The 24,317-nt window shown below is 43.1% G+C and overlaps 1 protein-coding gene across 3 annotated transcripts in view; it reads left to right on the top strand.

The window, feature by feature from the left end:
* The window catches only part of atp9b (ATPase phospholipid transporting 9B), a gene marked incomplete at its 5' end in the record, with an annotated part of 115,182 nt that overhangs the window by 77,778 nt on the left and 13,087 nt on the right, over positions 1 to 24,317 (top strand). For 2 of the 3 annotated variants that reach the window (XM_084313409.1, XM_084313411.1), the window contains 6 exons: positions 18,008 to 18,169; positions 19,250 to 19,342; positions 20,718 to 20,801; positions 21,014 to 21,184; positions 23,735 to 23,833; positions 24,201 to 24,290. In XM_084313409.1, the coding sequence (XP_084169535.1) occupies positions 18,008 to 18,169; positions 19,250 to 19,342; positions 20,718 to 20,801; positions 21,014 to 21,184; positions 23,735 to 23,833; positions 24,201 to 24,290 (699 nt within the window). The remainder of the gene's footprint in view (positions 1 to 18,007; positions 18,170 to 19,249; positions 19,343 to 20,717; positions 20,802 to 21,013; positions 21,185 to 23,734; positions 23,834 to 24,200; positions 24,291 to 24,317) is intronic. The other variant, XM_084313410.1, reaches the window with a different exon arrangement.

Genomic DNA, 24,317 nt, shown 5'->3' with positions numbered 1-24,317 from the left:
GCTTGTCCAAGGAAAGGAGCATTGGCAAATGATGAGCCTCACAGGGCAATTAGACACCAGTTCTGATTTTCTTTTTTTCTTTTTTAAACGCCACGCTAGTCAACGTTGAGCGTTAACGGCGCAGAGCAGTCTTCTTCAAAGGGAAAGGTGTGAAGTCCCAGTCAGCCACTCTACCACTTCCTCCGGCTCCTAATGTTTTATGGCCGACACTTAATAACCATAGTTTGTCATAATAGCCTCGTCGTGACGCGAGGGGTCGGAGGTCGTGAACTCCGGTTGGAGGGTTAAGCTATTTAATCAGCAGTGCTTGTACCCCAACAATTTACTGCTCTAATTGAAGGAAGAATCTGGTGCGTTAACGACCCCCAGCGCCATTCCTGCAGCTTCCCCTTCCTCAGGACGTCTCTCTGTGTAACCCTAGAGTCTGGGGTGGGGGGTTGGTGGTGGGGGGGGGGGGGGGGGGGTGGGGGGGGCATTTATGACCGTGAGGGTGCCACTAAAGTCATTATTTATGGGCTTCTCTAATGATAATATGGACAGTGTTATTAGAGAAATCCAAGAAGGGGCCTTGATGAATATATTGAGCACCCCAGATCAGCACAGGGAAAAAGGTTGTTGATGGCAAAATTCCCCACTGTTCGTTTTGAGAGATATTCAATATCTATTGAAGAGCTGCTAATCCCCTTCCTACGCGCACACACACGCACACACACACACAATGTTCAGGGGCCATCCACATGTTTTTCACCTATGACACGAGGACGATTTTGTAAAACCTTTTGTGAGAACTCTACTACGCTGGCTTACACTGCTGCGCCCCGCAGCCAACAAGTCAAAATTAAGATACAAAGATAACAAACGATAAATCTCACTTTCCCCGTTTTGTCCACTCTAGGATTGCACCCCTCCCCCAATCCCCTGGGGGGAGTTGATGTATATATTTATTTATTTTCCTGTACACTCTGCTCTATCTCTCTCTCTGCCCATTGTCTCACACTGCTCGGATTGATCAATATTTAATTTTCTCTGAGAGAGAGACGATGAGAGGGATTCTGTGATCGTTCATGAACCCCCTCCTCTCTCCCTCCTCTCTCCCTCCTCTCCCTCTTCTCTCTCTCTCTCCCTCTTCTCTCTCTCCTCTCTCTCTCCCTCTTCTCTCTCTCTCTCCCTCAGTAGCATTGACAGTAGCTTCAGAACCCAGTCACCAGACCGCTGTTAGAGCCCATATATATATATATATATATATATATATATGCGTGTGTGGTGGTGCGCTGGCTCTGATCTTAGCATCTCCTCTAATGTAATGAGGCGTCATTAAGGAAATGAAGTGGGGGCCGGGGACTCCCGGGGACTCCCGGGGGTCGGATCAGGGGTCACCTGACCTGCTGGTCGGGCCACGCTGCGAACAGAGCCCTCCTTTGACCTCTGACCCCTTGCGTTATCAGACAACAGCGTTCGACCGCGTGTCCTTTAATGACCGCCGGGTCCCATGATATAGCTGTTTATCATCTCCAATTGGAGGTAATTGGATAGGCCATCTGAGTGAGAGTGCGGGCCATATGTACAATTGGAAGGGAATGACTTGAGTAAATGCAAGACCATGATAAATGCTTTTCAGGCCTGATTCACATTGAGTGATTATTATAATTTATATAATTATAATTTTTGGAATAATCTCTTGTATTTACAGCTACCTAGTGATCTCTAATCTGTTGTAAAAGCAATGAATTCACCTTATGAATTCAGTGCTTGCTTGCATCGTGAGCGACATTCAAGGGGGGAAGAATTTCGCTATTAGGTGGATCCATTTTCATCATGAAATGCTTTAGGCGCTGTTAATTTTAAAAGGCGGCGCTGCCATGTTGATATACATGATCACTAGAAGGTTGGGAAACGCTATTGAAATGATTGATTGGGTTGTTTAAACCGGTCTGCCATTGTTGTAAAGTAGTCACGGCCTGTCTCCTCTATTACGGCTTTAACGCATGATTCACATGGAGTTTGTATCGAAGTTGACACGGCTTTAAATAGTTCCCATGGAGCTGGTAAAATAGATTGAAGAGCGAGCTTTTAGATCCTCTGCGCAAGTGTGTGTGTGTGTGTGTTTGCGCGTGCGTGTGTGTCACGCTGCCGTCTGTGTGTGCAGCTACACGTGCACACGGGCCTAATGACACACAGATGTGTGTTAAGCAAATATAGGGCCACTCTTTTACGGAGCTCAAAGGGGGACTGGGAGAAATGATAGGGTATTAGCAGGAAGTTCCAATTTGTAGGTCAGAGTATAATAACAACCTTTGAGTGAGCAAATTGAAAATGAACCCGGCGAGGATTGAGTCGTGTGCAGCTGAACGCTCACCCAGGGGCCAGAGTGCCTGCTGAGAGAGGAGAGAGAGGGAGAGAGACACAGAGCAACAGTATTCAGAACTGGGAAGGGAGAAAGACACAGAACAACAGTATTCAGAACTGGGAAGGGAGAGAGACACAGCACAACAGTCTTCAGAACTGGGAAGGGAGAGAGACACAGAACAACAGTCTTCAGAACTGGGAAGGGAGAGAGACACAGAACAATAGTCTTCTGAACTGGGAAGGGAGAGAGACACGGAACAATAGTCTTCTGAACTGGGAAGGGAGAGAGACACAGAACAATAGTCTTCTGAACTGGGAAGGGAGAGAGAAAAAGAAAAGGGAAGAGCTTGCAACTCCACCAAACAATACGCTAATTATTAGTGATTGTTGGTTATATTTGCTTGGAGGACCAAGGTATAAAAGCCTTGATTGTTAGCCTTCTTAATCTACCCTCTGATTATGCTCCAGTCTGGTTTATATACATCTTCTTTTAAAATTTTAAGGGGTGAAGAGATTATTTACAATTGAAGCCACAATCTGTGGTATATTAGCCAAATTTTTTCACAAGAGTTTGATTTTTTTTATCCACTTTCTCCTTATTTTTCAATTTTTCTCCCATCCCCCAATTTCGTGTTTCCAATTCTCCCCTCCCCTGTCTTGAACGTTGCTCGACTATGCCCCCCACTGGTCGGTTGTAGCGAGGATAGAAGCCTTGCATCACGTGTTCCCTCCGGCACACGAGGAGGCAGCCTGTCACATCTTTTCACCGGCCAGCGCGGACTCTCATTGGCGAGGTGTAACGCATGGGAGGCTCACACTGACACTACTCTAGCCACTTCCTGTCTTTGCTGTGCAGGCGTCGCCCAACCGACCTGTAGGAGTCGCTGTCCACAACGTCCAATCCCCACCCATCGACTTCCACCCGCTGACTCTGCCAAACGAGCCAGTATGACGGCCAGCCCAAGCCGTAGGCAATGCTGAGACCGGGGCTCGATACCGGAGTATCTTGCATTGGTGACGAGCGCAATCTCCGCTACGCCACCCAGCCGCCAAGAGTTTGATTTGTTATATTTTAACTAGTGCCGTCAATAGATACAAAAAATGTAACTAATTAATCTCACAATTTTCTGTAATTAATCTAGATTAAAAATCCTTAAGCTTGTAACAGATATATAAAATGTAACGCTTTAAATAATGTAAATTAATCTCCAGAGTTAAAGCATTCATTTTGACGGCACTAATTTTAACACATTGTTAACCTGTTAAGCTGTAGGGTCCCTAATGTAGCCAAGTGTAAAGACCATAACCCTATCAAAACAGCAGTCAAAGTGTATATTTTCAGCACTACGTTTGTTTACCGATGTTTTTAACACTTTCAGTGCCAAAAACGAGTTAAGTTTCTGGGCCCATGTCGTTCAGTGCCATAAACGACTTTTTACGTTTCTGGGTCGTTTTTCCTTTTTTTCGATATTTTTATTCATTATCCACCCAGGGAGCCTGTTGTTACCATAGGGAATGAGTCTGAGGTCGCCAAAGTGCAATACCGGCCGCATCCAGCTAGACAGCGGTATTGAGCACCCTTTGAAACCTTGTATCTTGGCCTGTGCGTCGATCTAATGGGTCCGGGTAGTTTTTGTCTTTTTGCTCAAGCTGAGCGGTTATAACGGTCGGATTGAGAAGAATCAAATGCTCCCGACGCATGATGTGTGGTGGATTAAGTTGGCTCCACGATGGACATCAATACTTGGAATCGCGATCAGATAATTGGAATATTCTTTTTGGGGTACATCCTAGTCAAGGTAAGGGCTATATGATATCAATCTTGCGTTGATCCAAGCATGTCTTCATATTGATCCGAACGTTATTTTCTGAAAATAAGAATTTATCGGAATATTGCGAATTCTATCTCTATTTTATCATAAAAACGATTTAAATCCAGATTAAACACCGTCATTGGAAAGAGGAGCTTTTTCCCTATCCATAGATGTCTGATTTGGCCATAATAAGGTCATTTATAGTTCATAATTCAATTTTGAATGTATAATTCAAATGGATTATAATTATTACTGTATCTACAAATCCTTCTGTTTAATCATCTTCCTTTTATTCATTTGCTTAGATTTTTTTGTACACTTGATCTCAATAAGGTGGTGAATGAGCTCAGTGAGCGAGGTCAAAGGTTGCACAATTGTAACATGGTGTTATTCACCGGCAAAAATGCTAAATAAAATCATAATTTATATTCTCCTTTGTTTCATCACAATTTACTCAAGCCTAGTAACAAACACAATATTTCTGACACTGGGAATACATTCCCCCAGGTCCCTAGATACTGTTGGGGAAAATGTGTATATGAGGTGAACTAGTTTAATATGGGTCAACTAAGCAGTGCTGAAAGACGGTCTGGCTGACGTTCTTAAAACAACTTGGACAGATGGACATTTCAGTACGGCACGTTGTGTGCTTGTAATCTCGTACATCATATCGCTTTCATATCTTGTTCTTTTCTCTCTGTCATACATACACATATACACGCACACATCTCATCTCTATCTCTTTCATACACACACAAACCTCACTAATCTGAACTCTCTCTTTCACACACACACATATACTCTTTCACATTCACACACACACACACACTCATTTTCACATTCACACACACACATATACTCTTTCACACTCACACACACACACTCATTTTCTCTTTCACTAATCTTGACTCCAGACTCCAGCTTTGTCTCAGGACGATAAACCTTTAGACTTATCTTCTGTTTTTATTCTCTCTTCTATGTTAAATCTATGTGTCATCTTAATGTACGTCATGTCATATCTGATATAATATGTTACGTCATCATATCTGTCATGTCGGGGCAGGGCTGGGAAGGTATTATCTGGGGGAACGGGGGGTTGGGGAGTCAGAGTGTTTTCCTTCAACTGTGGTGACCGTCTACTGAGCCATAGCTTTTGCTGTTAAAACTTCTTTTCCTAAATAAATTACCTACTTGTTAAAATTGGAAATATCGTCTCCTGCTGTGTTAAACAACCATCAGCCACAACAATACCAAGAACATGCAAATTGACCTTGTAGAAGTGGAGCATTCTTCCATTTCCTTGGGCATGTACTTTTAGGCGAAATTTCTGAAAAGGACTCTTACGGTATGAATTTTCTCACTATATTCCTGTGGTTTACCACCACGCAAAAATAATGGATTTTACGGTCCGTTCAAATGCTGTTTATTGCTTTAAAAATGAGACAAAAGGCAGTTAAAAGGTCAATCAAACATACAAATTGAAATTAGAGTTTAATTCATTAAACTTAAAGGGGAACTCCAACATTTTTGGAAATTAGCTTATTTAACATCTTCCCTGGAGTTAGACAAGAAGATACATACCTTTTTTGTCTCTGTGCGTGCATTTTAGCTTTGGGAATAGACGCTCCGTTAGCATAGCTTAGCTTCATCACTGGAAGTGAGGCAGGACAGTAGCCTTACAGTGCCTTACAGTGTATTGCAAGGTCTGACATTGACCAAATTTGATATGCATGACCTTGGTGGGCTCTAGGTCAACTCCTGAAAAGGGGGTCAATGTCAGACCTTGCAATCAAAAGTTAGGGGGCGCACTGAAATTATGGCAAGGGTTATTAGCCCCCTAACTTTTGATTGCAAAGTCTGACATTGACCCCCTTTTCAGGAGTTGACCTAGAGCCCACCAAGGTCATGCATATCAAATTTGGTCAATGTCAGACCTTGCAATACACTGTAAGGCACTGTAAGGCTACTGTCCTGCCTCACTTCCAGTGATGAAGCTAAGCTATGCTAACGGAGCGTCTATTCCCAAAGCTAAAATGCACGCACAGAGACAAAAAAGGTATGTATCTTCTTGTCTAACTCCAGGGAAGATGTTAAATAAGCTAATTTCCCAAAATGTTGGAGTTCCCCTTTAAAGGGAACTCAGAAATAGTTGCATGAGCTTTTGGGGAAACTTACATTATTTTATTATAATTTTTTTCTCCCATCCCAATGTTAGTCGTTATGCCCATTCCCAATCCCCTTCCTGGTCGTTGCGCACTCTACCCCCTACCGTCGGTCTGGGAGGGCGGAGACTAGGGCTGGGCGATTCTTGCTCAAATGTGAATCACGATTTTTCTCTCTGAGAATTGAGATCACGATTTTTCAATAAAATCATTTAAAAAGTAAAGTCAAAAGTAAAAAAATAAATAATAAAAAAAGTTTAATTAAAATTATTATAATTTTGTTTATAAAAAAAATAATCGTCATTGACTCATAACTTAGAAATGAGATTGCATCACCAACCCCGGAGCGGCTGGATTCGCCTGTTCGAATCCAGCTCACAGCTCCGGGGTTGTCACCAGCTTGGCTGGCCATTCACACTAATACAATTGGCAGTATTAGAGGGTGGGAGAAGCTGGCGGGGTCGGTCCGGGTCGTTGTAAACAGCGACTCCTACAGTTCGGTCGGGGCGCCTGCTAAGCGCGGATAGGATCTAAGTGGGATAGTGTGATCCTTCCACACGCTACGCCCTCTCAGTGAGAATCCGCGCTGCCAGGTGAAAAGAAGCGGTTGATTGGCTGGACGTGTGTCGGAGGAAGCACGTGGTAGCCTCCACTCTCCCAGACCGACTGTGGGGGGTAAGTGCGCAGCGACCAGGAAGGGGATTGGGAATTGGCATAACGACTAACATTGGGATGGGAGAAAAATCGGAGGAAAAAGGAGGGGGGAAAAGATCAATAAAAAAATAAAGAAAGAAATGAGATTGCATAGGTCTATGAATTGAGATCGTGATTTTTTTTTTCGATTAATTGCCCAGCCCTAGCGGAGACTATCACATGCTTCCTCCGACACATGTGTAGCCAGCCCACCGCTTCTTTTCACCTGGCAGCACGGACTCTCACTGGGAGAGTGTAACGTGTGGAAGGTCACACTACCTCTCCTAGATCCTTCCCTTGCTGTGCAGGCGCCCCGACCGAACTGTAGGAGTCGCTGTTTACAACGACCAGGACCCACCCTCGCCGGGTTTCCCACCCGCTAACACTGCCAATTGTGTTAGTATGGACGGTCGGCCAACCCGGAAGCACCACAGCTGGATTCGATCCCACTGTCTCTGTGGCGGTCGACCACGATAAGATCAACAGAAACATAATTCTACTCCATGGTCTGCATCTGCCTGCATCCTTACGCTATGCGCTTACAAATTCTCTCTCTCTCTCTCTCACACACACACACACACACACACACACACACACACACACACACACACACACACACACACACACACACACACACACACACACACACACACACACACACACACACACACACACACACACACACACACACACACACACACACACACACACACACACACACACACACACACACACACACACACACACACACACACACACACACACAAAAAGCCCCTTTTACACAGCCTGTTCAAGGCCGGAATCTTGTGCCATTATTCCGCCTGGCCGGTTCTGTATAAAAGGTAGGAACACAGAATGCGGGTGTCATTGTTGATCCGGCATTAAGCCGGCAGCAGAGGGGGGGGGGGTTTGACCTGTGTCTGCCGAGACAGGGGTGTGATGTTTTGATGATGTGGTCCATTCTGTGGGGGTTAGCTTGTAGGTAATATCATTACCACATCTATTTCACAAGTGCCACATGCCACTATCCCTGCACCACCAACCTGCTGGAATACTGCTCTGTCCAGCTATCAGTTGTCGCATGATAGGTGGGATAGAACAAAGGCTGACCAAATTATATAATAATCATAATGATAATAGGATACATGTTTCATGTCTAATTAAAGGAATATGCAATGTGAGAAGATGCAACTTTTACCTTTTTAACGAGTTTTGGTAAAAAGCTCACGGTACATCAAATGGCTGCACTGGACTCGTACACCAGTCTTGAGACAAAACAGCAACACTGCATCATCTACTGTACTGTGAGATAAAGCAATTTTTGGGACATAACATTTAATGACATTCATTGGACGCTACTGACTTGAGCATCGTTTGTTCCTACCACGCCAATGCTCTAAAAGATAGGAATAAGTGGCGGTGTTTGCAGGGCTATATATATTCGGTAACACTTTATAATAACACACAAGTAACATACCTTTATAAGGTATTTGTAGATAATGAACTAAGTGAAGATAGACCGCGCTCTCAATATCTGACACTGGGTACTGAAATCCTGAGGATAAAGTAGAAGAAAGCAGGAAGCCGAACCAGCACTCTCAGATTCAAAAAGTTTTAATAGCAGCCGTGAACAAACATGTTTCGGAACCAACGTTCCTTCTTCAGTGTTAGTGGCTAGCGAACTAACACTGAAGAAGGAACGTTGGTTCCGAAACATGTTTGTTCACGGCTGCTATTAAAACTTTTTGAATCTGAGAGTGCTGGTTCGGCTTCCTGCTTTCTTCTAGATAATGAACTAATCATGAACAAACCATTTATATACATTCGTAAAGTATTATTAAATCATTTATAACTATATTTGTATAACATTTACAAATTAGTTCTACATTATTTATAACTCTATCAACATTGTTTGTACTTGATTTGTTAATCATTAAATAATGTTGTTTAATGTGTAGTAACACATTTGTAGATGCTTTGAAAAATGGATATGAAAAAACAACTATATATATATATTCTATATTATAGCTATGGATACAATACTATGGCCCATTTGACATCAACTATCTATCGTTCAATATGTGAAAAAGAATAAATCTTTTCATCAATATGTTCGCGTGTTATACCGTGGTGAATATAAGTATAGTTTTAGAGTGATCCTGTCTTTTTACATTTTACACAATTACATAATCCAACATATGTGTAAAGGCACAACATATTCCAGTTAACGGTATCTTTTTTTAATGATTTGTTACGGCGTAGTCGTTCTATATGAATTGAAAATGGGGGACCCTGATGTAAACAAGACAAACGTCTTTCTCAGGTCTGCATCCCCTTAACAATTGTGTGTATTGAGCCGTACTGTATTGTACCCATTCTGCAATCTGTTAAATAAAGTTTTCATTCATTCATTCATTCAGTCAATACTTCCATGCGTATAAATTGAGGAAGCGAGCGAGTCCGCGGCCGCTCGTTCTGCCGCGCGCGGCAGCGGCAGAGCAGAGCGGTGGATAGGGGGGCGGGTCACGTGGGGGTCGCGGCCAATCAGAGGAACCCGGAAACCGAATTCCGTTGCGGAAGGGATACACGCGGCCTGTCCCCTCCCTCTGGCACGTGAAATAGGGCTGTACCGAATGTAATAATTTTTTTACATTCGAAGCTTCTATTGAAGTATTCGAATGAAGCTTTGAATGTCTGTCGACATATTTTATGACAAAATCATAAAAAAATATATATATAATTAATATCCTCAAACTGAATCCTCAATTTCAATAAAGTGATTAATCTGATTAAATGAGTATTTTTTTATTAAATAAACGTTCTTTAATGAATATAACTCGTCAGTTTCGTCAACATAAATAATCCAATAAGGGCACGGTTGGTACGAAAGTGAGGGTGACATCTTGATGGAGCGCCAAGCGGATGCAGATAGGCTACATAATTTCTGATAAATGTTTTATTTAAGTTTTATGACTAGTCATATACTATAATAGTATAATACTATAATATTAGTTTAGCCTAATCTTTATCTGCAACTGTGAAGAAAAACCACATTGGTTTAAAGAGAATGAATAGACACATAAAAAATCAAAATAAAAAGCTTCGAACTATTCGGTACGCGTGAATACTTTCCCCAAGGCAGTTGTCCTTCCGCGTTCGGTTTACGCGGCCTGATTGGCCACTGACTCTTCTCTCAACGCCCAAACTAATGCTCGCTCCTAACTTTCAGAATTTCTCTCCGTTCCACAAGTCCATCACATCAGCTACCTACCTGCATCAATATACTACTAACTATCAACTAACTCGCTACCGCCGTGCATCAATATACTAACTAACTAGCACATCAATGCACTAACTACTACCGCCGTGCATCGCTATACTGCTACCGCCGTGCATCAATATACTAACTATCACATCAATGCACTTCTACTACCGCCGTGCATCGCTATACTGCTGCTACCATATCAATCGACATCACATCAATATAAATAACGTATTGTTTTCATCTCTCTATATTAACGTAACTAGCTATTCATATCAATCGATATCACATCAATAGTTAGTATATTGATGCACGGCGGTAGCAGTATAGCGATGCACGGCGGTAGTAGTTAGTGCATTGATGTGATAGTTAGTATATTGATGCACGGCGGTAGCAGTATAGCGATGCACGGTGGTAGTAGTTAGTGCATTGATGTGATAGTTAGTATATTGATGCACGGCGGTAGCAGTATAGCGATGCACGGTGGTAGTAGTTAGTGCATTGATGTGCTAGTTAGTTATTGATGCACGGCGGTAGCGAGTTAGTTGATAGTTAGTAGTATATTGATACAGGTAGGTAGCTGATGTGATGGACTTGTGGAACTGAGATAAGTTCTGAAAGTTAGGAGTAACGCGATTGGGCGTTGAGAGAAGCGTCAGTGGCCAATCAGGCCCACGTAAACCGAACGCGGAAGGACAACTGCCTTGGGGAAAGTATTCACGCATTCGGTACAGCCCTATAATAATAATTAGGGATGTCCGATATTATCGGCCTACCGATATTATCGGCCGATATTGGCATAAAAATGTGATATCGGAAAATATCGGTATCTGTTTTCCAATTTTTTTGTTTTTTTTTTTTTTACATTTATTTTACCTTTATTTACCCAGGCAAGCAAGTAAGAACAAATTATTATTTTTATTTATTGTCAAAGTATGCATAATGTTGTGTTAATTACACGACAAGAGATATGTAATGTTAATTACCTGAAATTATTCAGTTTTTTGGGGGGGGAAACCCTGCATATATCGGTATCAGTTGATATCGGTATCGGAAATTAAGAGTTGGACAATATCGGTATATCGGTATCGGTAAAAAAGCCAATATCGAGCATCCCTAATAATAATAATAATAATAATTAATTTATTTTGTATAGCGCTTTTCAAAGACCCAAAGTCGCTGACAATAGGCAAAAAAAGAAACAAAGAAAACAAAGAAACATAGAACCACAGGGAAACGGAGGACAATAAGAAATACACAGGAACATAAAACCACGAGTAATGGATAACAAATACGGGAGTGAGTAGGGGAGACAATCGGGAGGAGAGTAAGGGAAAACCAAGGGGGGTGGGGGGGGCAGGAGAGGAGAGAACGTGGGGCAGGGGGAAATGATGGCGAGTTGGAGGAGGGTGGTTATGGGTAAGGAATGTTGAATGCTTGGGAGAACAGGTAGGTTTTGAGTCTGGATTTGAAGGTGGAGAGTGAGGGAGAGTCTCTGATGGTCTGAGGGAGGGAGTTCCAGAGTCGGGGTGCAGCTCGTGAGAATGCCCAGTCACCGAAACCTTTGAGTTTGGATGACGGGACAGTGAGGAAAAGAGTGGAAGAGGACCGGAGGGAACGGGTGGGGCGGTATAGGGGATAAGGAGGTCAGTCAGGTAGGGGGGGCCAAGCTATGGAGGGTTTTGAAGGTGAGGAGTAGTGTTTTGAAGTTAATGCGTTCCTTGATCGGGAGCCAGTGGAGGGAGTGGAGGACAGGAGTGATGTGTTTGCGCGACCGGGTGTTAGTGAGGAGGCGGGCGGCTGAGTTTTGGACCATCTGCAGTTTATGGAGGGAGCGGGAGGTGATGCCAGTGAGGAGGGAGTTACAGTAGTCCAGGCGGGAGGAGATGAAGTCGTGTATGAGGGATTCAGCAGCAGGGGGGGAGAGGCAGTGACGGATTTTGGCAATGTTGCGGAGGTGAAAATATGAAGTTTTGACAATGGAGCGGACATGGGGGTCAAATGAGAGGGTGGGGTTGAGGATGACACCGAGGTTGCGGACTAGGGGGGAGGGGGTGATGGTGGAGTCATTGATGGTGAGTGTGATGGGTCCGGATCTGGTGAGGGTGGTGTTGGTGCCGATGATGAAAAGTTCTGTCTTGTCGCTATTTAATTTGAGGAGGTTATTGGTCATCCAGGTTTGTGGTTCCGTGATGCAGGATTCAATGTGACTGAGGGGAGGGCTTTGGGGGGATTGTGTGGTGATGTAAATTTGGGTGTCATATATATAGCATGAAGCTGAAGTGGCCATAGATATATACACAAGACTAGATGGCTCAAGGTGGAGTCTCCTGCGTAGTTCACCGGCGGCCATCTTGCTTGAGTGGACTACTGCTTTAATGTGATGATCTGCACAAACAAAAATACTCTTAACTCGTTGAAAACTTGTCTGATTTACAAACGGTTTGGTTTATTACAAACGTTATTAACTCATTCAACGCCAGTCACGAGTAAAGTCGGGTTAACTCGTCAACCGTTCAGCGCCAATCACGAGTAAAGTCGGGTTTTAATCGGTATTTCTTTTATTAGCTATATCCATTCATTTTCATCCATCCAGCCTGATGTTATCATTGGGAATGGGTCTGAGCTCGCAAAATGGCAAATACTGCCGCCTACGCCTTCCAGCCGGTATTGCACTCTATTAGAAATGGTGTAGTTTCTTTTCAGGGCCGATCTGAGCAGTGCGGGCGGGGTTTAAATACTCAGACGAGGCAGGCCTTTACAACGATGGCATGGTACACTAACCCTTCCCTGCCCGTTCATGTGTAACGCTCAGTAATGTGGGACGGACCTCCATGAGCAGTATTTGGAATGGCGATCAGATAATTGGATTATTTCTTTTGCATTACATCAGAGACCAGGTAAGGACTCTATATATAAAATCTTGCGTTGAGATCGACGCTGTCTGTGTGTGTGTGTGTGGCTGTTTACCGTTGAGTGCAGGAGGTGGCGGGGGGAACTAGGTAGCGGGGCTATATTACTTTTAACATGTGCTTAAACCCAGTGTTCTCGACAACGGAGTATGGTCGCAGATCTGCTGCTATAAAAACACCTATGGCGTTTGTTATTGCTTTGGCCCGGTCTGAATTAATAGCGAGATGCTGCTTGAATGCCACGGGGAGCTGGGTTTGCACTAGGATCTGTTTCTTCCGTGTACCAGTGATATTCACATTCGGGTGATGCCGTTTCAAATGCGTGATAAAGTTTGCAATAAAGTTGAACAATGACATGGCTCTGGCTTGTCAGTTAGTATTGACTCGCCATACTAAGGCTAATAGCTATGCTGAATTACAGCTCTCGTTCAGTGTAGCTGCGCGCTGCGTGGGATGAACAAACAACATCCGGTTAGTTGTGCACGTTATATTTGGGACGGGGGGATTTAAGTTCCGCAAAAAAAGGTTCCGTACCGTTGCAATCGTTCGGTGCACAGCGCGTACTGTACCGGAGGACCACATTGAGGCGGTACAGTACGTATCCGCGTACCGTTACACCCCTAATAGACATGCATGTTATGAGTGGGTGTGCTCCACCCACGCAAGATGGCCACCATGTGGCAACGTCGGTCTCCGTTGGCCAGCAGCGCGGGTGAGTCATCTAGTGATGTATATCTATGGAAGTTGCAAGCAACTGCAAAGTTTCGTTTCCCCAGAATCCCTTGAACATGGGATGGAAGACAGTCAATGATGATAACTAAACAATGCCTATTGTGTTTATGTGATAATCACACATCATATGCACTCCTGTAACTTTGACCAAATTAAACACGAAAACATTTAAATAATTTGCTCATTATAATAAATGAGCTCAACCCCCATGGTACGCATCCATGACCACGCTAATGCAGTTATCGTCTGCAGCCCTAATATACTGTAGATCAGGGTTTAGAAGCATTACCAACATAAGCAAACCTTTTACTACAAAAGATTCTAATAAAAAAGGAGGGAAAACATATAGATATTTACCTGATATTTACCTGATGTCCTGGTCTTCTTGTATCAAACTCGAGTCGTTGGACGAGGTATTACATAGGTTGCCCTGTACAGTATATTGTCTAACTCCGCCGTTTATTATCAGAATCTCATTAGTGAAGGTCTGTGAAGTGATATTCAGTGCCTTGCTTCTTTGTTTTTACTGATTATTGACCAGGCCATTGCCTCACATGCCTTTTGACCACAAATTAAATGGGCCACTTGAACCCATTTGAGTAGATTAGTGGGCAAGCGGAGCTACATGTGCTTTTTAAATGTTAATGGTCACAGAGGGCTTAAGTGCATTAGACTTCCCATTCTTTGTGACCCCCCCCCCCCCTCTCTCTCCCTCTCTCTCTCTCTCTCTCTCTCTCTCTCTCTCTCTCTCCTCCCTCTCTCTCAGCCGGATGTTATGGCGAAACTGAAACTGAAATCAAATGAAAATCTGGCTTTTTGAAACATGTTGCATAAAGTGTGGACCACACACACACACCGGCTTCTCGTTCACTTCCCCCGGAGGTACGACTGATACAATGGACAATAGTTTTCATGTTCCTGATGTCTTCCTCCAGGAGGGTGAGGCTTTGAAACAGGATGTTCAGGAAGGCGACCCCATAACCCGTAATGATTAGGTTCTTATGTTTTATCCTACACTCATTCATATTAGCCCTCTCCCGCACGGCTCCCACTGCGAGATACAATATCGGCTTGTGTTTCCTGCTTTTCTGACCTGTGTGTGCGCCTGTGTGTGTGTATCAGCCCATGGCTGATATTTGACAGCCTTGGACATGTCCGTAGACCTGCAGTAACTGGAGTGTCTTCAGGCCTGTCAGGGAGGAGAGCCAAGTAACTGTCATGATTCAGTTCCATCTCTTCTGTACTGGCTAAGCCAGGGCAGGTAGTAGTGGTGCAGACCATGATAAGATGTCTCCAAAAGTATTTCAAACCTCTGTTGATATTTGAATCCTATCGGTGTTGTAAAGTAACAAAATACAAGTACAGTACTTCATTATAGTACTTACGTTTTTGGGATGAACTATAGTTTACTTGAGTTGTTTTGTTGTTTTTTTACAACTCACTTTTACTTCACTACATCATTTCTTTTTTACTCCACTACATTGACGTTAGACACCTCGTTACCAGTGTGAAATAATCATGTATCAATCAATCAATCAGATTTATTTATATAGCACATTTAACATGACACGTGTCAACCAAAGTGCTGTACAGAGGGTAGATACATAGATGCATATAGACAACAATCACAACTCTGTTTTATGGGAGGGCACACAGGCAAGCACACAGGAAAACGGGGCATGAGTCAGGGAACGGGAAAGGCTAGTAGGTAGAAGTGGGTTTTGAGCCTAGATTTGAAGGCATCTATCGAGGGGGCAAGCTAGGGCTGGGCGATATGGAAAAAAATCATATCGCGATAACGATATGATAATTTTATTTTATTTCTCGATATCGATAATTATCGAATTGTTATAAGTATAATTTTTTTTTTTTTTTTTTTTTTTTTTTTTAACAACAGATGTATGTTTATTTTGCAGCAATTCTTTGTCATTGCCGCCATCTTTAGTGTTACATCCCCTCACACTCCAGTTCTCAGGCTGCAGCTGGTTTAAAAGCTAAAGTAAACCGGCTTCTCTGCTGGCTGTGGCTCCAGAGGAGTTGAACAGTTCTGGCTCTGCTAGTTTATTTTCGATCTTTTGGCGCTTTTTTGGTGGACAAACCACCGCACATGTGCACTGTGACTCGTGACTGGAGTCTAGTTCTGCTAGCACACATAGCCTACTGTGTACAGACGGTTTCAAAATGTATTTTAAATTAGAAAGCAAACAAAATAAATGGACAAGAGAAAAAGAAATCTGAATTTGGTCAGTATTGTCATTTGGACAAGCAAAGCCATTACTTTAAGTTGCAGGCAAGAAAGACAAGTCTGTCCACTGTCTCTGGTTTTAAAACTGCCCTGTTGCAGGTTAAAAAAAAAAAAAAATCGATTTTTTTTTTATTTCGATATTCGATATCGATTATTAAAATATATCGCGATATTTATCGTTATCGTTATATCGCCCAGCCCTAGGGCAAGCCTAATGGAGGTGGGGATGCTGTTCCACAGTGCAGGGGCTGCGACAGCAAAGGCATGGCCCCCCCTGAGCTTGAGGTTAGACCTCCGGACTGTCAGGGGCCTCTGATTGGCTGACCTGAGGGACCTGGTGTTGGAATAGGGGGATATATATATAAATGGTCAAATAATCGCATCGGGCCTTTACCCAAATTGACTCGTATATTTGACTATATTCAATATCCAAATTGTCAAGGTTATCAATAATATCCAATAATGAAAGGTAGAAACATCTTTCAGAAGGTTTATTCAAAAAGTGAATCAAACAAATAGTTACAGACAGGAGACGTTGCAAGGAATTGAACATTGCAACGGGCAGATTATACACCTGACAGTCTGCCCAGAGCAGGTAGAATCCAGCTTCTTTTATGTCGTCACTGAGCCAATGAACTTGCTTCTTCAGAATACAGGGCTAACACAAAGTCTATACATGGTTATAGTTAAGACCAGGGTAGGATTACGGCTGAGTCCAACACTTCTCAGTTTAGACAGAGACTCTGAGGTGCTGTTGTTGTATAGGTCCACAAGAATGTAGGGCATTCCCTGTATGAACACGCATAGAACCAATAGTTTTAACACCGTAGATAACAGATCATTTTACACACTTGTTTAAGTCATTTACAATAGGTACAATTATAGACTGATAGATAGATAGATATGGTAGATTTATAGATATGGATATTCTTATATTAGCAAAAATCCCGCCAATATCTGACACCTGCTACAACAAATAAAATCGGAATATAATTTACTCATCATGATATTCGATTATTCGTACTGTGCGTATTTGCACAAGAGCAACTGGCACTCTCAAGACAAGTTGAGGGAAAGAAAGTTAGCCTGCACTTTACTGATAGCTACACACACGCACGCACGCACACACACACACACACACACACGCACACACACACACACACACACACACACACATACACCTACACACACACGCATACACACATGAGCAGCAAGCAACATTGAAAGGATTCCTGCCTGTCTTCAACGCTTCAGGTTGCCTCTCTCTCTCTCTCATTAAAAGTGATACTGACTCGCCCACAGCTGTAGTCTCCCTCTTTCTAGCCAGGTAACTTGGACAAAGCAATACCAGGGAGAGAATAACGTAATCCAGCCAGATCATGCAAACAAGATGTTATATTGATTAAAATGTCAGCGCTCTAAATTAATGGATGTATTAGCCGATAACATCCACAGCAAAAAAAGATTTATTCATCAAACGGGATACTATGTTTAGTTTCTGCACAATTTCAAACACCTTGTGTACAGCTGTGCACCCCCAAACAACAGTGTCAAACTGAGCCTATGGTTAATAAAGCTGACTGCTTTGTTTCTTTGTACTAGGATAAGCACTTTGTACTTGTACTTATGATACTTGTATTTTTACTTTTGATGCTTAAGTACATTTAATGTGAGCTTCTTTTAAGACGTTGACTCGAATGATTTTCTTATTGGTGACTTTAACTTTCAAGTTTCTTTTGGCTTTCAGGTACTCTATACACCACTGAATCCTACATGTATGTGTGATATATGATCTGTGGATTCAAATCAAGTTGTGTGTGTGTGTGTGTGTGTGCGCTCAGGTGGCCCTGGTGCGGTGGACTGAGAGTGTCGGTCTGACCCTGGTCAACAGAGACCTGACGTCGCTGCAGCTGAAGACTCCGTCTGGACAGATCCTCACCTTCTACATCCTGCAGATCTTCCCCTTCACCTCCGAGAGCAAGAGGATGGGCATCATCGTCCGGGTAACCGGCCTGCTCATTATGTACACACTGAATGGCTTAACCCTTTCACTACCACACTACCAAATGGTTAACCCTTTCACTGCGACAACACAGAAGGTTTACCTTTCATTGTCACACGACAAAGGGTTAACCCTTTCACAACCACACTACAGAAGGTAAAGGGTTAACAGGCACATTTGTGTCTTGTGACGCGGTGATGTAGGAAGGGCGGGCAGGAGACGACGGGGAGGCAAAGGGGGTAGGGGAGACGACGGAAGCAAAGCTTCTGGTGGGATTTGATCCAAGGTGTCAGGTTGACATCACTGCGTCTGTTCTCTAGAGGAGTCGAAGAGTCTCCTGGTGACAGTAGAACTTGCACACTAAATGTTACCCACTAAAAAGCATTGCAATTAGTGCCAATATCGAAGATCTCCATTTCACGGTCTCATCAGAAAATGTAAATAAAGCACTAATGGACCACAGGAAAAGAGGTACATATTGTACCTTATGTTATAGCCATAAGTAATATATTTACATGTTGTATAAATAATATAATTACGTTTTGGAACGGCAAAAGTACAAAACAAACGCTGCCAACTGGAGTGCAACCAACAATCACTGCAGTCGTGGGGCAAGTGCTCTTAACACTACACTAACCTAACCCACCCACCCTCCCTGATACACACACCGCAATACTATGATCATGTAAATTATGTACTTATTTGTAATACTTACACAATTGTAATAGGTGTACATTTCCGATACATTAATTAAATTTATTTCGTACATTATGTACCTTTTTCCCTGTGTTCGATTAGTACTTTATTTGCATATTTTAAGCCAGATCGTTTAGTTTCATTCACCATTGTATTGTCTTTCAGCGATAGACAGTGACTTAACAGAAATGTATTTGAATATTTGAGAGATCTTCGAGATTGGCACTTTAAGTTGTACTTTAAATGGAGATCATGGATCCCAGGCCAGCAGGCTTATAGTGGCTTCTACTGGTGCCACTACACCGTCTTCGGGCAATGCTGAAGTACATTTGTATAAAAGAAAAAGTTTGCATTGATTTGTATTTGTTGTCATAATTCAATTCAGGAGGAGTCAACGGGGGACATCGCTTTTTACATGAAGGGTGCCGACGTTGCCATGGCGAGCATCGTGCAGTATAATGATTGGTTGGAAGAGGAGGTAAGGAACTCCGGACACTTTCTACTGCCGTGGCACCATAGACCACTGCACTTCCGCATTACATTGAGCTCATGGAGGAGAGAGCGGGGGGAGAAAATGAATGAATGTGGATGAGAGCCTTGACATTAAGTGGTTGTAGCTACGGCTGTGGGGGTGCGGGGGACATGATCCAATATACTTTTATACGCCTGAGTCTCCTGAATACGGAGAGACCAGTTCTAAGTCGATCGGCACTTTCTCTGCCGAGCTACAGTCCCTTTTCCGCACCTACTCCCGAACTCTGCATACGCAGATCGCCCACGGAGTCTCTCTGGATTGTCCAGAGATCTAGGTTTATCAATCTGCGCATGCGGAGTTCGGGAGTAGGTGCGGAAAAGTGACTATAGCTCGGCCGAGAAAGTGCCGATCGACTTGGGATTGGTCTCTCCGTGTTCAGGAGACTCGGGTGTATAAAAGTATATTGGATCATGTCTCCCGCACCCCCACAGCCGTACCTACAACCACTTAATATCAAGGCTCTCATCCACATTCATTAATTTTCTCCCCCCCCCGCTCTCTCTCCCATGATTTCAGAATACCGGAAGTGTTGCAGTGGTCTATGTCCGGGATATTCCCGGTACAAAGACCTCAACCTCAACCAACAATCAATAACATCACAGTGGTCCGGGCTCTTTTCATATTCATCATGCATTTCATTGCACTCATTATCTTAGTCCTGTAACCTCTGCTGTTAACCAGGACATTCATCAGCAGATCCAACGAGCCAGCACCGCCGCGGTGGTGGAAGGTCTAGTGTGCATTACGTTCATAATTATATTGACGTTATCGAGTCATTTAGCGCCGGGGGGCAGCGTTTGATTTGATTTAGTGACCTAGATAAAAGGTAAAGTAATTACAGTATGTCATATTCTGTAACAATGGTGTTAATGACTGTGCTATTGGCTGTGATATCCCCTTGTGTCAAATCAGCCCACGCCACGACCGCTGTGGCTCGTCAATAACCAATCAGCACAACGATTTCACCCCATCGGCTTTTCATATAAAAAATAAACCGCCGTCCGTCCCTTGTTTTGTCGCGTCCCTGTCTGAACTTGGCCCCGGAGGCGACGTTATTCGCCATTGATTTTCTTGTGGAGTTGGTTTGATGATATCCCATACATGTAGTTCACAGCACTGTACAGCCCGCTGCTCCCACGCGTCAAACACGTTGCCCTGTATTTGCCAAATGTTTTACTTTTCTTCTTTGTTTGCTGTTCATATCATATATTTGAATAACTTTTGTGGAACGTGAGTGCACACAACAACAACAATAATAATATAATAATAATCATTATTATATATGTAATTAAGTGTCTCATATTGTTTTTTCTCTCAGTGTGGGAACATGGCGAGAGAGGGCCTGAGGACGCTAGTGGTGGCTAAGAAGTCTCTGTCTGAGGACCAGTACCAGGACTTCGAGGTATAGAATCAACTCTCCATCTCATACGATCCTCCTCCTTCTCCATCGCCGTCATCCTCTTTCTCTCCATTTCTCTCCATTTCTCTCCTCCAACGTTGACTTACAACTTTGAATTCCTGTCTCATTTAGTTTTTCATACTTTCTGTCCTGTCCTTAACCACACATCACTCGCTCCCCCCCCCCCCCCCCCCCCCCCCCCCGTCCGTCCGTAGAACCGCTACAACCAGGCCAAGCTGAGCCTCCACGACCGGGGTCTGAAGGTGGCGGCGGTGGTGGAGAGCCTGGAGAGGGAGATGGAGCTTCTGTGTCTGACCGGGGTGGAGGATCAGCTACAGGCCGATGTCAGACCCACCCTGGAGCTGCTCAGGAACGCTGGCATCAAGGTGAGGGACAGGGGAGGTGGGGGACCAACTTAACACTACTCAAGTACTTAGTAGATCACTGTATTAGATGCACAGTATGTATTAGATATAAGGTAGTAGATCACTGTAAAGCCCACTGTTCCAGTTTCACCCATCATGCACACATCGCAAAGGTATTGAAATCACTTAGCATCTGTATCAGTTTGTACATTATAGTGACTGTAGTTGTGGATGTGAGCTAGGACTACTCAGTCTACATTATATTATAATCACTTGTGGATGTGAGCTAGGACTACTCAGTCTACATTATATTATAATCACTTGTGGATGTGAGCTAGGACTACTCAGTCTACATTATATTATAATCACTTGTGGATGTGAGCTAGGACTACTCTGTCTACATTATATTATAATCACTTGTGGATGTGAGCTAGGACTACTCTGTCTACATTATATTATAATCACTTGTGGATGTGAGCTAGGACTACTCAGTCTACATTATATTATAATCACTTGTGGATGTGAGCTAGGACTACTCTGTCTACATTATATTATAATCACTTGTGGATGTGAGCTAGGACTACTCTGTCTACATTATATTATAATCACTTGTGGATGTGAGCTAGGACTACTCGGTCTACATTATATTATAATCACTTGTGGATGTGAGCTAGGACTACTCGGTCTACATTATATTATAATCAACATTATATTATAATCACTTGTGGATGTGAGCTAGGACTACTCGGTCTACATTATATTATAATCACTTGTGGATGTGAGCTAGGACTACTCGGTCTACATTATATTATAATCACTTGTGGATGTGAGCTAGGACTACTCTGTCTACAAACTCTACATTATATTATAATCACTTGTGGATGTGAGCTAGGACTACTCGGTCTACATTATATTATAATCGGCCTCCTCGGTCGGCTTGGTGCTAAATATTCATGACTAACGGGTCAACATGTGCTGTGGCGCAGGTGTAGTTATTTGCATAACTACTTGGATGGGATTAGCATCGTAGACATTCAGTGCATGCATAATGGTTAATTCGGCGGTGTGTACACACATTAAAGAATATACCCCATGATACTGTAAGTGCAGTGTACCCCAGCTCACTGGCATTCCATTCCATGGCTGACGTAAAAATACAGTATGTTCTTGTGTCACTTGTTCTTGTGTCACTATGTGTCACTAGAGATGTCAACAACCCAGCTTTTGGCTAGTCGACATGTCGGAGGCATCTACCGTTTTGTTTTTGAATTTTTTAAGGCAACTATACGGTATGTTATATGGCTTAATTCACTACAAAATGTATCTCAATGTAAGGTTATTTTCCCATACCAGATGAATGAATGAATTTGCTCTCTGTTGTGTTCTGTATAACATGATGCGGCTACATCGATCCGTTGGGTCTGACCGTCTGTCTGTTTTTAATACATTTTCAATGAGGAGTATCCGGTCGCTGGACAGCGTTGATGTTGTGCTCGCCTCCGCCAGATGTGTGTCCATTTTGATGGACAGAATGGTTTAGAGAGGGTGAACTGATGGATATTTTACCGATCTGTAAAGTTGTTGTTTCTGCAAAGGCACAATGATATTAGGTTCTAATTTTAAAATAAACCAACAGACAGTTTTTATTTTATTTATTTATTTTTTGCAGTGCAATCTTCAATGCACAAGGTACAGGCTTTTCCATTCGGTAACAGAAACCCCCATTATCCCCTAGCCATGCTGCTCCGTAAGATGAGACTAAACTGCCACCTCGTTATTTCAATGGTTTAACGGAACGTAGACCAATCGCAGTCACTCTTATTGTCTGGGACCAAATACAGCCACACCCCATTCCCAGTAAAAAGTGGGAATCTCTAGACTGTGTTTTGGGCGACGGCGTTTACGGAAGTGCGAGGGTAGCCTCTCAAGGTGACTATACACAACACTTTCTGTTGTCAGTAGATGGCAGCATTGGTTTAAAATTAAAACGTGAAAATGTTGAAAACTACAACAATACATTTCCCAAGACCTTTAGCACAGGTCACAGGTCACTGGGACGCGTCTATTCTTTGACGCGATCTGAACAGCGGTAAACTATTAATGCGACCTCAGTACAGTGACCGCGAATGGTAAACTAATTATCTTAACAAAAGTGCATCATTAGCATAATGTTTGTTGTCTAAAGGGAAACAAAATGGTACAATTTAAGATTTTAAATGTTATCCGCATATATAGGACAAATAAAACACTGTTAATTTGTAAGAAACCTCAATGAAAACGGCACAGGGTAAGTAATATTCGCTATTGTTATGAAAATGTGATAGAATCCTATAAAAATGTGGACTCATTTGGTCACCGTGACATTACAATATTGGAACACTACACTCTCTCATTTGGGAAACTATTTTATTTTGAACCTTTTGAATAGGAAAAGAAAAATAAACTATTTTCCGATTACTACCATTACTGTCGTCACATGTGTTGGAAGTCTGTCGTTTAGGCGACACATTATCACATCCCTACCCGTCACGCCATCAGCCCACTAAGCTGCTGCTGCTGTTTCCTGCTCAGATCTGGATGCTGACGGGGGACAAGTTGGAGACTGCTACCTGCATCGCCAAGAGCTCCCATTTGGTCTCCAGAAACCAAGACATCCACATCTTCAGACCGGTACGCAGTAGGGTGGAGGGAGGGGGGGGGGTGTTGTGTTGGAGTGACAGCCGATATCTCCAAAACAAATCACACCAAAACAATCTGCTTCGATAGATTTTGGGTGAACTGCTCCTTTAACAAATATTGAGCCCGCTGGGATTTGGATATTGCATTAGGCCATATTGTGATTTTGATCAAATTTGAATGAATTGTTCTGCCCTAATATGCAGGGTCTCTCTCCCTCTCTCTCTCTCCCTCTCTCCCTCCCTCCCTCTCCCCCTTCTCCGTTTTGATGTAAATATAATGAGGCTTTGCTCAGCCGAGAGATGAAACGAGTGCCTGGTACGTTTCTCCTGGCTAATTGTATTGCGTGGCTCTCGAGCAGGTCTGTAACCGAGGAGAGGCCCATCTGGAGCTCAACGCCTTCAGAAGGAAACACGACTGCGCTCTGGTCATCTCTGGAGACTCCTTAGAGGTACGACAACACAACACACAGTGACAC

Source organism: Notolepis coatsorum (genome assembly GCF_963971535.1).
Source record: "Notolepis coatsorum genome assembly, chromosome: 4".
Taxonomy (NCBI): Eukaryota; Metazoa; Chordata; class Actinopteri; order Aulopiformes; family Paralepididae; genus Notolepis; species Notolepis coatsorum.
The sequence above is the reverse complement of the archived record's forward strand: the minus strand, read 5'-3'. Positions and strand labels throughout refer to the sequence as shown.